The sequence below is a fragment of the Charadrius vociferus genome, unplaced genomic scaffold (assembly GCF_000708025.1).
Source record: "Charadrius vociferus isolate BGI_N301 unplaced genomic scaffold, ASM70802v2 scaffold251, whole genome shotgun sequence".
Lineage (NCBI taxonomy): Eukaryota > Metazoa > Chordata > Aves > Charadriiformes > Charadriidae > Charadrius > Charadrius vociferus.
Window position 1 is genome coordinate 1,390,290 of NW_009646963.1, and position 17,494 is coordinate 1,407,783.

The 17,494-nt window shown below is 52.2% G+C and overlaps 1 protein-coding gene across 2 annotated transcripts; it reads right to left on the reverse strand.

The window, feature by feature from the left end:
• Positions 1-3,198: 3,198 nt before the first annotated feature.
• On the reverse strand, positions 3,199-16,017 carry SEPT3 (septin 3). Of its 2 annotated transcripts, none has more exons than XM_009895238.1 (10): positions 15,811-16,017; positions 10,385-10,576; positions 10,023-10,151; positions 9,170-9,251; positions 8,656-8,793; positions 8,180-8,297; positions 7,669-7,764; positions 5,555-5,651; positions 5,024-5,075; positions 3,199-3,756 (listed from the first exon to the last, which is right to left on the reverse strand). In XM_009895238.1, exons 1-10 carry the CDS (start codon positions 15,818-15,820, stop codon positions 3,621-3,623), a joined length of 1,050 nt encoding a protein of 349 aa, XP_009893540.1. In that variant the 5' UTR covers positions 15,821-16,017; the 3' UTR covers positions 3,199-3,620. The 2 variants fall into 2 exon arrangements, with proteins under 2 accessions (XP_009893540.1, XP_009893539.1); XM_009895237.1 differs by having other exon boundaries at positions 5,555-5,654.
• Positions 16,018-17,494: the final 1,477 nt, after the last annotated feature.

Consider the following 17,494-nt stretch of genomic DNA (forward strand, 5'->3'; position numbering starts at 1 on the left):
CCCCCCGGTCCATTGTCAGGCTGAAGCGCGGTTTTGGCTGTTCTCTGTTCGGGTAACCCTCGCAGCAGCACTTCCTGCTCTCCGAGACCTCTGCTGGGGTGGGGAAGGTGGTGGTGGTGTGTCCGTGGCAGCCTTTTGCTGGAGACGCCTGCTTACAAATCATAATGAACCATAATTAACTTGTCCTCACAACTAATCACAAATACTAGTGCCTACGCATAGTGCTGCTGGCTCTTCTTGCTCTCTCTGCTGATGGCATAGCCGTGCCTGCCATGGGCTTTGTTACCAGCTTAGGAATGGAATTTGTCCACTGTTTAAAAAAAAAAAAAAACCCAAAAAACACCTTTGGGATTTACCATGCATTGCAAAATTTTCCTGGTGAATGGCTTATATGGTGAAGAGTTTGTGAAGTCTTTGAACGCACTGAGTGGGTACCTCCAGCGTAAAATTTACCCCCCTGTGATACCATTCAAGTGATATCTCTGAGGGGAGATTCCGACCGGCTGTGGTCATCCTGAGACTCAGCTGGTGGCATGTGAGAGCTAGGATCTGTTCAGGCTTTTCCCAGCTTATCCATTGGCAGAGACTGTCCCAACAGCATCTCCTGCTGTTGTGCAACATGGGAAATTTTTTATATTTGCCATTTGTAGACTTTCTAGTAGATATACAGACACTGTTAGGATATTTGCATGAGCGGGTGGCAGTGAGGAATACCTGAGCTTGCTTTTCTCAGCTAGCTTTTATGGATCCTTTAGACGTAGTCCATGATCTGACAGGAAATTACAGAGCAGAGCTTAAAAACCACCTTATTACAAAGAAACAAAAATTCCTAAACATACAGGGTGAAACACAGAGTCTTGTCCTTGTAGTCCACGTTACAGGCAAAGGAAAATATCTTCTGTTGCATGGGGTCTGCTTTGCTTTCACTAAGCAGGGCAGCGCTGTCTCTCTGCCGTAACCCTTGTTTGGGCTCAAAAGTCATAGAAATGATCATACCGCTGCCTGGGGTTACACAGCCCGGTGGCAAGAGAGTTCCATTAGAGCAGTCGCATGGCCACCAAAGAGAGCTGTGTGAGAAAGCAAATGCAGGGAACACCTCCGCATACCCCTGCTAAAGACGATGGAGCATGGCTTCATGCTTCAGTGCAGTGAAGAAGAGGAGGCCTGGGGGAGTCTTTCCTATTGCACTGAGATTAAAACATGATGTAGAGGCTAAGCCAGAGCAGCCACAGCAAAGTAGGCTGAGAAGATGCTTCTGGCAGCTGGTGATGCTGGAGACACCTCCACGCCTTGCTAGCTGGTGGAGACAAGCTGCGAGGAGGCTTTGACCCCACGTTGGGCTGTAGATGGTCAATGCCGGCGGCGGGATGGGTAGCAACGTAACGGGATGGTTTCTGCAGGGTCCGTGGCACCGGTGACAAGGCTTTTGTTCTCTGTGGGGCCGAGGAGGCCTGGTGTGGGTAGAAAGGTGGGTGCAAGGCTATATGCGCTCTCACTGCATACAGGAACACTGGGAGCTGTGAACGTGGGTGGTGACAGGATGGCCCTCACATCCTAGCGGTGCTGAGAATGGCTGATTTGTGTGGACAGGGGGGAGCAAGAGTGAAGAGACCTTTGCTTTGCAGCGACAGCACCAGAGAAAGCCACAAGATGGACATATGCTCTTAAACAGTTTTGCTAAGGCTTGGAGCACCCTCTTCCCAGCCCTGGCCCCCGTACAGCTCTGTCAACAAACCTCAGTCCTGGCTTGAGTCACCCCGTGCTAACTCCCTTGCTGGGACTTCTTCCTCCCTCCCTGTGCCAGCCTTTCCAACCCCCCCATCCCAAACCCACTGCACTTCCCCTTACTCGCATCGATGCCATCCCATGGCACAGCGTGCATTCTGCACTTGCATTTTAAGTGCAACCAGCTATTCTTCCGGAGGTGACAACCCTTGTCAGCCATATGTCATGCTAGGTGACAGGCAGAGACTGCCAAACTTGGGACATCTGTGATTTTCTCCCCTCCTCCCTTCCACCCTGCCAGCCCTGACACTTTCCGCCTGGCTGAGGGATATCCAGAAAAGAGCTGACACTGGTTAGACACGAGAATATTGTCTTCAGTACAGCTGTGCCTCTTTCTGCTCCTGGGTCTTTACCTTCCCACACTGTCCCCTCCAGGGGAAGGTAAACTGACAGCTTCTCAACCCGACACAAAAGCACATTGATAAGGAGGAGGTGTGAGAGCTGGGACAGGGAGAGGGAGGAAACAGCCTGAAGTAGAGGAAGATTCAAGTACTCGGAGAAATGAAGGAGAGACAGAAAGGGTCAAGGGCAGAGAAGGAAAGAAAGGAAGAAAGGAAGAAAGCTGTGGAGGGCTAAAAGGGAATGAGGACAAAAACACAGGAGAGGAGGACATGAAAGCTGGGAGGGCAGTAGGAGGGCGAAGGAGCAGCACAGGCTGAGGCTGCTGGAGTAACATATGCAGCCGTTTCAGTGAGGAGGAGGTATCTGTTGTGTTCCCACCACCAGTGGAGACCCAGGGAGACACTCCAGCCCAGTGCTTCTCAACCCATGGCTTTTTGCACTCCAAGATCCTGAAGGCCCTGTGCCGAGCGGAGCTTTCCCTAGGGGAGCCCCCTGGCAGGGACTCCCTTTGGCACTGTCTTCCCTGTGCTCCCATGGCAGAGGAGCCATGTTGTGAGGGAAAGATTTGGCCAGGACCGGCTCAGTGCTGGTAGAGAGAGACCACTGCAAAGGGGGATGAGGTGGGGTGACCTCAGGACAGCTTGGTCTGATTTGCACAGGATCAAAAGCCTGTGACACAAGCATGGCTTTTGACCTTAGCGCTGGGCAAGGCAAATGTACCCTCTGCAGCAGGAAAATGTTCTTTCCTCTGGGTTTTGCTTCTTTTGGAAAATATAGCTATTTTCCCCAAGTGTTTTGGTGCTTCTCAAATAGATGCTACAGCCCAAGAATTCTGTCTCCTCCCACCCGTCACTTCCCCTGAATCGCAAAACATGTCAGTCTGTCACTTCTCCCATCTATCCACTTCCAAGCTGCCATTTCCCCTCGGCAAGCCACAGCAAGAAATGGGGATAAAATGCTGGGCCACCATGCCCTCAGACCAACCAGCTGCCTTCCCACCCACCGAGAACCCAAGAGAAAGCTCTGCTGCCATCTCTTGAGGACACTGCGTGTACTGACTCCATCATCCCTCCTGGAGTCTCTCCTTGCCATATCTCCAAGTGATTAAAACAGAACCACAGCATGCCCCACACCTCCCACCTCCAAAGCCCTCCTACCCCCAGAAATCCTTCCCCCCATCCCTATTTTGCCCAGGGAAGACACACAGCTGAGACACAGAAATGAGAGAAAGGAAGATGACGGACAGTCCGCTGTGCAAAAAACAAAACTGAGAATGAGGACACTCTGGGAAGGATGGGAGAGATACCTTTGGTCCCTCTCTGGCACATAGGTAGGTGCACGCACACATGCACACACTCACGCTCACATCCTTTCACGCACACAGAGGATGCACCACACACTTCAGAGACAGGCCCATGGCAGAGTCAAGGGTAGCAGGGGTGGGTTGTCGTATCCAGAGACACTGGGTGACAGCGGGAGGTGGGGTGTATCATTCACAGGTTACTTTCGTGGTTTTCCTCTGTCTCGACAGTCATGGGTGGCAGCCCTCCATTGTCATTCAGCCTCTTGGCCCTGTAGGTCTCATAGTGGATGTTGTGGGTCACTTCTTTTAGGTCCTGAAGGTGGGTCCTGTGGAGGGCAAAGTGAAGATGGGGTTGGAAAGAAGATAGAGTAACCAATATCAGCACAGTCAGTATTAATCTTCTGATGATCATTTTTATTCCCTGACATAAATGGAAGATTTCTTCAGTCAGTCTGGCTAATGAGTGTACCCTCTTTCTGCACAGATGGCATGGGTGCCATCATACACACTGAGAGCTGGCGCATCAGCATTTAAGAACACATACGCAAGATGCAGGATATGGGCTGAAATCCCTGGCTGTGCTTGCCAGTGTCCTGCCCCTCTCACACCTGTGCCAGTGGGACAGCTACTGGCCGTCCTGGCATGTCAGAGCAGACATGGGCTTATCTCATTTGAAGCGCTGGTGAGACAAGGAAGCGCCAGGAGGCTGTATCAGGTCCACTGCAGACCATAACCTGCAGAACACTGCTGTGAGTGTTGTCCCAACCTCCATAGAAAGCCTGTAGGCTTGGATTGCTGTGTGTTTTGTGATGGTCACTTGGTTAGGATGTTCGTACTGGAAGACTTACAGAAAGCACGTCTGCTGCAGAAGGTATCACAGAACAAAAAGCGGGCAATAGGGTGATGTCAAAGCATTGTACCTGGCCAAGTGTCTCAATATCACCATACCCACAGGTGGAATGAGTCACAGGGCTCTGGTCTTGAAGCGTGTTTTGCTTATTTTCTTATATTGGTGTTGTTTTAAAACCTTATTGTGTTTATAGGGAACAAAGGTGACCCTGGATCTGCAGCTCTTCTACAGGATTCAGGGCAGATATAACTTGTGCTGAGACACTTTCATGATACAGAGTAGAAATAAGGCAGGACAATGAAAGCTGAATTAAATATGGAGCTTTTCACTTCCAGGTCATATGTTCCAGCCCATCCCTCAGCCTGGAAGGACACATGGTCTGGGATACAGTAGTGGCCTCTTTCTCACTGACTCCAGCCCAGACCTATTGTCAGCAACAAATAGAACTTGTTGCAGCTTAATATCCTTAATGGGATATAAGGGGGGTGGTAGTACCCCGCTTTTCTCCAGATGTGCAGCTCATACATGAAAACTAGCTCCTACTTGACATAGTGGTCATGTCACTAAGAGAGTCACTAGAGTATCTACCCCTTAACTCAGTCCAACCCTACCCCACATAAACTTTCACTGCCTAAATTGTACTTCTTTTTTTTTCCTTTCCATAGTGGCTATTTCACTTTAGGAGGGTCTCAGGAAGACTCCCTGCTCGTCAAGAGCAAACTAGCGCATGACCATGGCCTTACCTGATGACAAAATCTCGAAGTAGGGCAAATTCACAGTGAGTGAGGTTTTCCACTGAAAAGAAAGCAAGCCATTGTTACGTTTGATATTTTTCAACAACCCCTTTGTGGTTACAGAGCATGGGAAGGTTATTGCTGTGGGGCATGTTGCAGGTGGGCAGAGCCTGCACAGTTCAGAAAGGACAGAGAGTTGTGCAAACACCACAGTGTCAGACACTGAGCAGACACACTGCCAGGTGCTGAGTGATCACATGTGAGCTTTCATTTGAAAACCAAGGCAGTCTTGGGAGCTCAGCTTCACACACCATGGTGTTCGGAGTGGCTCCAGCTTCTGCAAATTGGCAGTAGTGGTACTGCATTGACCATGGCAGTTCCCTCCAGGCAGATCTATTTGAGAATTCTCCTCTTGCTTGGTTTCAAAAAGTTTATTGCAAAAGGGATGGGAAGGTAGCCATGGGACATGTTACCTGGACCCTTGTCTATTTCTGGGGTCTGCAGAGATACTTTCAGCTCCCAGAAGCAAGGGTTTTTTACCTTCAATGATTCCCCATGGTGTTTTCCTGCCCAGGACTCTTTTGCCGTTCACTTGGTACTCCTTGTCGCTGCCCACTACTGCGAAGGGCATGCTTTCCTGCTGGGGAGAGACATGTGGAGAGATCTATTGAACCCATTCCAGAGAGCAGCACTATCACTGTTCCCCATCCACCTTTCCTCCTCTCAGCTCACCAAACAGAAGGCCTCACCAAGGGAAGAGGTTCTCCAGAGCAACATTTCACTGGCTGACCTCTTCACCTATCAGTGCTATCCTTAGCATTTTGGGCTCTTGCTTTACAGGTGTCCTTGCACCTCCCAAGCTTAGTGGGTAGCTTGCAGCAGTGCCAAGCGCTCTGGAGAGAGGGGCAGAGCTTTTCTGCAGCCATCTTCAGCATTTCTGAAGAGGGGAAGTACCTTGGCGTAATCAGGAGAGGGTCTGTCAGCACAGGCTGCCCATATGGATAGTTTGCAGTGAGTATTCCACAGAAAGTTTGTAGTCCTTCACCAGAAGAAGGAGAGGACTCAAAATAATCCTCCCCATCAAGACACATGAACATTCAAGAAGTTTAATGGCTGCAGTGGTTGTACTGAGGAAGGCCAGAAATGGGGTAGGGGTGCAGCTTTCCTGGGAAGTAGGACAGTAGGTGAAGCTGTTGGGGACCCAGATATCTCTAAGCACAGGGAGAAACCATTCATTTCCAGAGCATAGGATGCAGGAGACCCTGCTATCCATAAGGTTGTGCAGTTGTTCATAAATTTACTCTGCTTTATAGATGACCCTGATCCTGGGAAGGGACTGCAGTTACCAGACAATGGAGATTAAAAAGCAGTTTCTTATATGTGAGACTATCCAAACCTAGGGCAATGATGCTGAAATGCAGAACAAAAATGTGGTGCCCTCCTCAAAACCCGTAACAGTTTGGAGAAGAAGCAAAACCCATCTAGTCTTCTCCAGAATGTGTGACGTGGTGCCAAATGGGAAATGATTAATTAAGATGGGGAAGGTGGGAATTTCTGTTGGGGCTGTGACAGTTGGGGGAATTGAAAGGGCAAGCGTCAGGCTGCAATGCAAGACTCCTGGAGTTTCTTGAGGACTGCCACCAAGGCCAATTTATTTTCATTAATGGCCTAGCCACAAAAATGATGAGTAGGATAATAAAATGCACTAGCATCATAAGGCCAAGAGGCATTGTCAGTATAAAGGCAGACTGGGTTATTATCCAGGAAGATGCAAGTTTGAGGCACAAAGAGCAGCATTTAGGGAATAACATCAATAATTTCTGCTGACTTCGGAGCTCATGAACAAGCAGCGACTGAAGGAGTGGAAGGACCCCATGTGCTAGTCAGTCACAAGATGACTGCAAGCCACCAGTGTGATGCAATTGTTTGAAAAGCACACATGGTCCACGGGCTTAGCAGTTCAGATCTCAGAAGAGACAGGGGAGCATGCAGTACAGCTCCAGTGTTGGAAAATCAAATAAATCTGGAGCAGGCACAGAAAAAAGTGATGAGGAGCATGGACTACTGAGGAATGGGAAGCTTATCCAAAGGAACTTGTCTCCTTTGGCTAATTGTTCTCTATAAATGCCTAGAGTGGAGGGGACCACTAGGTAGGAGAACTGCTTGAGTCAGTGTTGGCACAAGAACACAGATATAATCCTGGGTACAACCTGGCCATGAACAAACACAGGCTGGAAATTAGGAGATGGTTTCTAACACTCTGAAGAGGCAAGGATGGAACAAGCCTCCTCACAGGGGTTGGGGGAGCAAAGAAGTGGACCACTTTGTTTGGTCAGCAGATGAGGGGGCTCATGGGGCAGTTGTTTGGGACAGAGGCTGGACATCAGTCACACCCCAGGATCCTTTGGTCCTTAACGGCGGCCAAACAGAGCATTCAGTAAGAGGAGGTGAAACATAGGGCTTCATAGCACCATGTAGTAACGACAGGGGCAAATTAAGCTGGGAAGGAGGAATGGCCATCCGTTACATCTATTGCATCTTTTTAGGGATCATGAAGCACTTAAAACCTTCTAGTGACACATGTCTGTTTTACACTCTTTAAATGTGACCAGCTCTCATCCTTCCTTCCCCTCCCATAATAAAATGTTTCCTACCCTGATTTTGTCGTTCTCTGTTTTATCCTCCAAGTCCTCATCAAATTCTTTCTGGGGGTAAAACTCGATCCCATTTACTTCTAGCTCTTTGCGCACCTGGACAGAGAGACATTTTGCAGTACAAAGCAACACAAGCCTGAAGGGAAGGTAGGTGAGATGGCCAGGCAAACACATCTGGGACATCTTTACAGCAGGCAGGGGCTGGAGGGACTGTCCCCAGGGAATTGTGCAGCAAAGTGAGGACACATGGCAGCAATGATGAATCTTTCTTCCCCAACCCTGGTTACTTGTCCGGCTCTGCAGTTCCCATGATGGAGTGTACCATGAGATGTCACAGGGATTCTTCCCCCTCTAACAGATGCCCTTAGAGCCAAAACCAGCTGCATCTTCAGGACTTACCCACCAACCCAGCGTTGGACTCTGTGCATACCCAGGAAGAAGGATACCACTCATTTCTCCCACCTTCCAGCTGGGGCAGGGAAGGATCCCATGCAGGAGAGGAGGTACTCACTCTTTGTTTGAATTCAGTCTTCTCCTCCAAGGTCATGGTGTCAGCTTTGGCAATAACTGGGATGATGTTCACTACCTTGCTGAGATGTTTCATGAACTCCAGGTCCAAAGGCCGCAGGCTGCAGCCCAAAAAGGAACAACATGGAAGGGGTCACTTTACCCTCCTTGCCTTTCATCCTAATGGTTCTCCCAGCATCAGGGCATCAATGAAACCGCCCCTGTATGTAACCTACTTGCTGCCACCATGCTGTCATCTCCTTCTTCCATCCTGCTCTCTCCCAAAAAACACAGTGGTGTTTCTCCTGCCCTTGTTATGCTAGACCCTTTCAATCCCTGAAGCACCCGAAGTTAAGCTAAAGAGCAGCCAACCCCACAGGCAGGACCCCTGGGTCTGTGCCTGAGACAGAGCAGTGCAGGGTGTATATCTGGCACAGAGGCACCAAGGGCTTGAGGAAGGACAAAGGACTGTGTACGTACGAGTGGCCTGTCGGGGAGATGAAGTAGAGGCAGCAGTGCACTCGTGTGTCTGGAATTCGTTTCTTCCTTGCAATATTCACCTCCTCTTTCAAAAATTTTTCATACTGCTCGTTGATGTATTTCTCAATAGGCTCCCAGCTGTTGAGGTGGGAGAGAGAGATGAATAGACAGGTACAAATCTCCTCACGTTCCTGCCTACAGTGTTCCCAGCTCTGACAGCAGCAAAGCAGGCTCAGGCATAAAAAATATCCACCACCGGCATCTTGCCATCAGCAGAGATGTTTAAGAGTTTCTGTAACTGGGCACAGAAATAGGCACTCACTATGTAATGTGTCCATACCCCTGAGCACACACACACCCCTGTGGTGTTCACAATTCCACGCCCCTATTACTGGCCCCCTGAGTACAATAGTATCTGAGATGCTTTCCAGGCCAAGTAGATGAGAGTTGCTCCATATACCATCTTAACTCCAGCCCTTTCTGTGACACAAGGCCTTCACCATACAAAACTCACCAGTTCTCGTTGTTGATCTGGTCTCCGAATCCTGGCGTGTCGATCACTGTCAGCTTCATTTTGACACCACCTTCTTCAATGACTGGGGAAGAAATTGCAAACAATCATATGCCTCCCTGGGGACCTGCTCCATCATGAAACATGTCTCTGTGCCCTGTAAGGGAACAAGAGCAGTCTGCCCTCATCACTGCCCCGCAAGCATGACAAGGCCAGGCTGGGTCATGCCTCAACAGTTGTGAGCCACACTTGCATTTCTGACCCAAAATTTTGGTAACCTCTGCACCAAAGCCACCTTATACCACTCTGCCACAGGAAAATGGATTTGTGCTCAGTCTGTCGCCCAGACTATAGTAGTTTAGTTTATCTAAACAGGTAGTCTGTACCTACCTTACACAACTTGTCCTCCCCTCCAACACATCATCCTGAATCTGAGATGATGCTCATTACTCTGCACCACTGAAGAAGCTGTGCTGATGCTTTGCCATGAGGAGATGTGCTCTACCAGGCTTGGGATGGGACCCACCAATGAAATTTGTATAGATTATTAAGTGTCTGCAGGTGGGAATGACTTATAGCAAGGCTGAATCCACACATGCAGACTAATGTCTTAGCAGAAGAAATATCTATAACCCTTTTTCTACACCCCACTTTTGGCTGTGGCATTAGCGGCATTGCTGTTTAAGAAAAGCCTTGGCTGGGTCTGAGGCCATCTAAAACTGGTACTTATCCTTTAGCTTCCCATGGAGAAAGGGCTGCCTAATACCAAAGAGCTGTTTGCATAGACTACTGGGGTCTTCTGCAAGACTGTGCTGAAGCATCAGTATTGCCTCCACCCCAGTATCCTGGCTCTTACCGTGCCCAATGGCTTTGATCTCCACCGTCTTGGGAATCTTCTCCTCCCGGTTCCAGCCTGAAGATTTGCGGCTCACCTGGGATTTGAAGAGGGTGTTCACCAACGTCGACTTTCCCAGTCCGCTCTGACCTGAGGATTGTAAAGAGGAGGCTTGTGACATCTGACAGCAGGCCCAGGGTATGAAGCCAGGCTGGCAGGGGAAGGGGCTGTAGATGTCTCCTTGCCTTGTGCAGCCTTTCCTTTCCCAGAGAGCAAGCACTGCCTGCTACCTTATGCCCTCCCTGCAGGGCTTGCTCTCCCATCTGGCCTCATGGGACAGCCCCTGACCATTGTTCCCAGTACTTCAGCTGCTCCCTGCCTACCTACAACCATGATGTTGAAGTCGAAACCCGTCTTCATGGTTTTCTTGCGCATCTGCTCAATGATGGTGTCAATACCAATGTAGCCCAGCAAGTTGGCGTTAATGCCCATGGGTTTCATCGGTACCACTGGTTTTTGTCGTGGCTCTGGGACCAGCTCAGACATGGCTGCTTCGTTTTTGCTCTCCACTGGCCCTGCAGGGGGGAAAGATTGAAAATTCATCATTGAGCTGTAATAAGGACCTCCCTGCTGACCTGTCACAGGGGCTGAGAGCAGCTTTAAGCATCCATTTCAAGGGCTACTGAGGATGACTGAATGGCAAAATTTTAGTAGTAAGGCTCTTCATGGAGGAACATCCACTTGAGTTTCCAGCACACTCTTCTATGTATCACTCCAGATGAGAAGGTGGCAAAATGGGGTTCGTTGAGCATGCAATGTATTGATGGCTACCTCCAAACAGCAGGAGCAGACCCAGTGAAGCTGGCTGGGCTCCTAATCAGGTGCCCAAAGTTCTGTGTGTGTCTCCTCATTTTTGTCTCCCAGTTCTCACCAGGATCACCACCATTTGCCCCTCCAAGTTTCGCATGAAAGTTGTGATGCGGGAGACTTTCAAAAATTATCATGTGCCAAATCCCAGCATTGAAAGAGAATGTGGGATTTACTCTGAGGACTTGCAAGCTCAGCCCTTGCCAGGGGCGGCTGCATTACAGGCTGTGCTGTGCAGGCTGAGCTCCTCAGAGGAAGGCAGTGGTGGAAGCACAAAGCACGGCCACAACCTCTGCGCTTGCCTCCTGCCCATAGATGGATGGGTTTTGTCATGCTCAAGAAACTAATCATCGTGATCAATAAACTAATCATCTGCACTTTTCCCTCCTCACCTCCCCCTCCTCGCTTCTTCTATGTAAAACAAACAGGCAAAAAGAAAGACCCTGCAGACTTTCTGGCCTCCCTGACTCTTTTTTTAGGTGATGGCACACACTGCTGGGGCAGGCCTTGTCCATTTATCTCTGTCTCTTGTCTCATTAGTGAGCAGCTCCCACCCGCTGGGAGGAAGCCGGAGGTTGGGAGAGGACAAGGCACAGAAGAAAAGCTGTAATTGCTGGGGAAGGGAGGTGTGAAGGATGAATCTAGAAAGGAAGATGAAGAGGATGGGAATCAAATACCTTTCATATACAAACCAGCTGCAAAATAGAGCCTCTCCCACTCTAATTACTTGACTCCCCCATGCTTTGTCTCATTAGATGATTATTTTTCCAGGACAGGGATAGCATGTGTTTTTGCTTGGTAAGCACTCCGCTTGTTTTGGATGCTGCTTCAGTTCAAGTATCTCACACTAAATTATCCCTTTCCATCATTTTGGTGGAGTTTTTAACTCCACCAGAACCTGCTGGCTGCAGAGGAGGACATGAGCGGCCAGGGAGGTGACTGTCATTTGGTGGGTGACACATGCCTCTTGGAGAGGAAGATGACTCAGAGATCACTGGGCTGGGGATGCTGATAGCACCAGTCTGGGCTCCCTGTGACAGCTCAGCCAGAGGTCAGAGAGATTTTGTTCAAGGACAAGGTTGGGCTGCAACAGGCTGCCTGGCTGGCTGGTCATCCTGGCTGCCTGGTCACCCTGCCTGCCATTCCCACATCAAAGCTCCTGTGCAGACACAAGGTCTGCTCTACACAGTGAAGATTTTATGTTTTATATAAGCTTTAGTATCCCACTACCATATACTGAGGGCAGACCATGTGGAAGTGCCACCCTTTGGAGAAGGTGTCTCCACCTAGCTCCTTTTACACCACTTGGGAAGTCTTTTATGTTAAAACTGGAAGAAGGGATCTTCCCTTCGTGTGAGAGGATGGTAGCACAGCCACCAATGTGGGTAAAGTCTGAAGGTTCTCCTACCACCTCCGTTCCACCTTGCCAGCAGAAGAGAGGTCTGCTGGAGGATGGCCCCACCTCCTGCTCTTCCCCACTGAGTGATGGCACTCTGAACTATCATCATCCTCTCCTGAAGCAGCGAGCAGCACCCTGGGGGGACCAGAGCACAAGATGGACCATTGGCTTGAGCCAGGCTGGCAATTCGGAGCACCTCATGCTGCCGGGCAGCTGCCGGAGGAGGCAGTCTGCCGAGCTGAGCGCTTCTCAGCTGCAATCTGCCCTGGGGCTCCTGTTGTCTTTTTCCAGCTTTCTTAAAGCTGCTGCCAGCCAGGAAAGTCCATCTCTCTGGCACAGCACAGAGGGACAAGCCACCCAGCTCTCCTGCACCCTGCCCTTCGCTCGCCCTCTCCCAGGCTGCCCTGTGCCACCTGTACATAGTCGTGTGGCTGTGCTGTGCCCCTTATCCTGCTGCAGCATCCTCCAATGAGCACCCCACACAGCCCCGCTGGGGTCCCACCTACCCCAAAGACAGGGAAAAGGGAGAGTGAGACAGGAAATGGTGAGGGCACGTGGGGCAAGTAGCAGTGGCCCCAGTGAGGCACTTGGCTACTGCAGTAATGGAGGCAAATACACCCTGGAGGTCGACAGGGAACAGGCCGAGGTGGGAGGAAAGCCCAGCTGAGCAGCTGCATGGGGTGGGTGTAGGACCTGGGCCATGTGGGCTGCAACCCCTTTGCTGCCTGGGCAGTAGCTTGTCCTCTGGGAATCTGTTGCCTTCTCCTTTATGCCTTCAACTTCTTCAACAGGGAGGAGGAAGGAGAGAAGTTGCTGGCAACCAACCTCAGGGTTCACTAAGAGGTTCATAACTCGTCCCTCAGTCTCACCAAGGGATGCTTTGCTCAGAGCTGGCAGATGTTGCTAACTCTGCTGTGGGCATCAAAATATGTGGCCATCCATTTGCAGGCTTTGCTGCTGGAGCCAGGAGCTTGCAGTGGCTGGAGCAGATATTTCGGAGTCAGGTCCCTGAGCACCTATAAAAAGCCCTGAGACCAGGACAAAAGATCTCAAGAAGTCTCCTTAAATATTTTCTGGATTTTATATCAGTGTTGTTACCCTGGGCATTTCGATTTTGGACATTCAAGGTCCCGGGGTAGACAACATCCCTTTCTCCTCTCGGCCACTTGTGCCTTCCTCTCTGTGTGGGGTGCTTTCCCATACAGCCTCAGAAAGGGACGCCCCCATTTTGCAAAGAGGTACCCAAGAGCTCAGCTTTCTGCACAGGATTTTCCACCTCTTGACTCCCATGGAGGAATCCAAGGACCCAGGTGATGAACAGCCTGCTGGTGAGGTCAGGGTGTGCAAAACCGGGGCCAGAGCTATGAGAGGCACCTTGAGAAATGAAACGTGTCTACCTGGTCTCCTGGGAATGGCTCTGTTTCACATGCGGTAATGCTAATGCTGATAGGAAGCATCATTAGTGCTCTGACTGACTGGTCAAGGGGCAGCATTATGCATCCTAGGCACATCCCATAGCCCCTCCAGCTGTCCCCTGTAATGAATACATGATCAGGCACTACAGCCAGTACAGCTGACAATGAATAGAGGGTTAGCCAAGGTTAACCACTTACATCCGCTGTTTGCATTGCCACCCTTTTTCCTGCCGCTTTGTTCTCTGTGCTAAGCGAAGCTCATTTAAGAGAGCAGTTGCTGGTGATACCTCTGCTGCCTGGTTCCTGGTGGGAAGTGGCCTGGGCTGGGCTGCCAGGGTATGTCTGGCTCACAGGAGGGGCTCCACTCGGCTCCGGAGCATGGAGAGGTGCAGCATCTGGGGCTGGGGCAGGCAAGGCCAGAAGGGCAACGGGTGCCCAGAGAGGTCCCAGCAGTCCCAGCTAGCTCCTGCTTCTGACACCCACCAATTCACCCCAAAACCTCTCCCTGGAAGGCTGGCATACATGGCCAGCAGCAGACACCACTACCGCAGCACACCCTTCATGTCCGCCTGCCTTTGATGTTCACAGCAGCTAGCTGGGGACAGAGGTGGCCCTGCAGGTCCCTTAGGGGCTCAGGTAGTGGGGACTAACATCTACTCTGTCCCAATAACCCAGATACAGTAGCATCCCCTCCCCCTGCCTTCCCATCCTTTGTCTGAGCGGCAAGAGGGAGGGAGGGCTGCAAACAGTCGCTCACCACAAAACAGCTTCCAGCAAGGAAAGGCTATTTAACCCCCACATAACATATGGACAGCCTCCCTGTGGCTCTCCTCCCGTGTGGCACAAGGCCGTCCCACTCTGGCTGGAGGCAGAGATACACAGACACATCTCACCCCAGCCTCTTTGACCCGCATGGCCCCGGACCCACAGTCCCACTCCCCTCAGACACCGGATGGGGAGGAGGGATGGGTTCGGAGCCTGAAGGTGGCTGGCAGGAGCAGGGCCTCGGTGGGTGACGCCAGGTCCCTAGGAAGGAAAGCAAGCAGCTGCTTCCGTAGCACAGCCTCCCTGGGGCTTGCAGGCATTAGGATCTGGTCCTTGTTTCAGATCCGCAGAGGTGCTGAACTGAGCATCTCTGCACTGGAAAAAATCCCTTTCCCCTCCATTTTCATGATGACCTCAGGGCGTTTCTCCCAGCTGTGCGGGGCAAAGGCCAAGCCATGCCGGATGCACCGCCTGACCTCAGGGTGCAGAACAGAGCCATTCTCCTTACCAGATCTTTTTGTTTGGTTTGAGGATCGTCAGGCATTTTGAGTGAGGCAGGGAAACTCATCCCAGCCCTTTGAGCTGCCGCAGCCTTCCCGGCAGCAGCCTTCCTTCCCCTCAGCGTTCTGTAGAGGGCTGGGGCAGCAGCCCAGCTCTGCCGGGGCTGCAGTGAAAACTAGGGCAGCGTGTGCCGAAGCCTCTCTGGAGATGCAGGAGCTGGAGGTGAAGGGGCTGGGCATGATGTCCCCAGCCCAGCCACTGCATGGTTAGATACTCACCTCAGCCCCAGCCATACGCTCAGCGCCGCTCCCCGGCCATGCAGTCCTTACCCCATACCCTGGCTCGCTGCCTGGGCAGCACAGCTGTGTCACAAAGCGAGAAGATGCTGAGCACCCCTGGACCAGGGTACCCATGCCACCCAGCTGCCTGTCCCCTGCCCGCCTGCCCACCGGCTCCTGCACAGATGCCCAGGGAGCAGCATAGGATGTCCCTGCTGCCCCCGCAGGGACTGCCTGTCACTGGCAAGGGACAAGCCAGTTGCCGAGCAGCTTGTGGGCTTTCCCCAGCCCTGGACCAGCTGGAATTATCTCTTTCTTTCAGAGCAGCCCCTGGTGCCAGCTACTCCCCATCAGCACTACAACCAGCCCTGCTCGTTCTCCTTCATGCCAGACTGCTGCCACCGAAAGGGAAAAAAAGAGGAAAGACAAAGCCAGGACGGATTTCCCCCGCTGCCCTTCTGCATTATTCCTCCCCCGTGGCCAGAGCTGGGTGGTGTGGGGGCACGGCAGAGGGTGCCTGCACGAAAAGCCCCAGCAGCGTCCCTCCAGCATCGCCCAGCCCTGCAAAGCCCAGAGCATCCTACCTTTGAACATGAAGCTTCCTTTGTCTCCAAATCCTCTCCCAAGGGGGTGGGTTTCCCCCGAGTTTTCTAGCCTGATGCCGACACAGTGCGGTGGGCTACAAGGCTCCGCTTTTCTCTCTCTCTTTCTTCCCTGTGTCCTCTTCTCCCCCCCTCTCCTTCCCCTCCTTCTCCAGTGGCTATTTCAGCGGAGCGGGGATGCTGGTGCTGCTCTTGCTGCCATCGTCATGTGACCTGAATATTAAGCATCGCCGCAAAATCTCCCCCCTGCGCACCCTCCCCCGGCTCCCTCCCAGGCCCCCGCCAGCCTCCCTGCCTGGGTGGGCACAGCCGTGGGGGTGGGGGGGCCACCGCTGATGCGCACCCAGTGTCCCAGAGGGGCCCCCCTTGCACACCCACAACACACAGGTCTTTTCTTCCCCCTTTCCCTCCCATTTTCCCAGCAGTTTCAGCATCTCTGCTTGTTTAGGGAGGGGGATATTTAACCCTTCGAGGCTTCGCCGCCAGCCTCCCTGCCTGGGTGGGCACAGCCGTGGGGGTGGGGGGGCCACCGCTGATGCGCACCCAGTGTCCCAGAGGGGCCCCCCTTGCACACCCACAACACACAGGTCTTTTCTTCCCCCTTTCCCTCCCATTTTCCCAGCAGTTTCAGCATCTCTGCTTGTTTAGGGAGGGGGATATTTAACCCTTCGAGGCTTCGCTGCAGCAGGGCTGAGAAAGGGCACTCTCTTCCCCTAGGTGTTTACTGGGTTCAGGGGACTGCAAGGCCTCCTTCTGCTTTCCTGGAGAGAGGAAATTGGGAATGTTTTGGCTCATCAAAAGCAATTTGCCCTTCAGCTCCGCTTGCGGAGGCGTGAGAAACCTTTTCTCCTCCGGCACCACAATTCCTGGCTGTCAGCCCACAGTGCAGAGGCAGAGGCAAGCACGGTTCCCGCTCTGTGTGTGTGTACGTACATGTGTGCATGTGTCTGTACGTACATGTGTGTGCACGCATGTGGCGAGCAGGGAGGGGTCCCATCTGCGGGGCCATGTCAGGGTGCATAGATCACATCCCCACATGCACCAGCAGGTGTCTGTGCCTGGCGGTGCCCTCCTGGATGTGTCTGGTGGCTGTGTCCATGCCCGGAGAGCTGTGCAGATGCCCCTGGCTGCCGGTGCCTTTGGAAGGGGATGCCCCTTCCTCCCTCTGCGTTTCCTTCTCCTACAGTTGTGAGCCCCAGCCCCATCGCACACCATGGCCCTGCCACGCCATGCTGGAGCACCAACATCTGGGACTGCTCTGGCCCTCTGATGTCCTTTCAGAGATGTCCTCATGTGTCCTTCCACCGTGTGGCAGCCCCCTGGGTGGGGGCCAGCCTGCGGGATGCCTGGCACACTGGGCAAGGGTTTTGGGTGCCTCTTTTTGGAGTGCCCCTGGGCAAAAAGGAAACTGCACCTGCTGCGGGTAACAGGAGTATTTAGAAATCACCGTCAGCACTGAAAAGTTACCCAGGCCAGGCTGAGCGGTCCAACAGGACCTCTGGATAGATGGGCAGGCAGACAGACAGGCATCCCAGCACCCACAGCAGCTCCTGACATGGCTCCCACAGCCACCCGTTTCCCCGCCGGGTGCTGGGCTCACCATGCTATAGGCTCACCTCCCACCTGCCTCCACCAACCTGCGCTCCCGCCGCGGGGCAACGGGGAA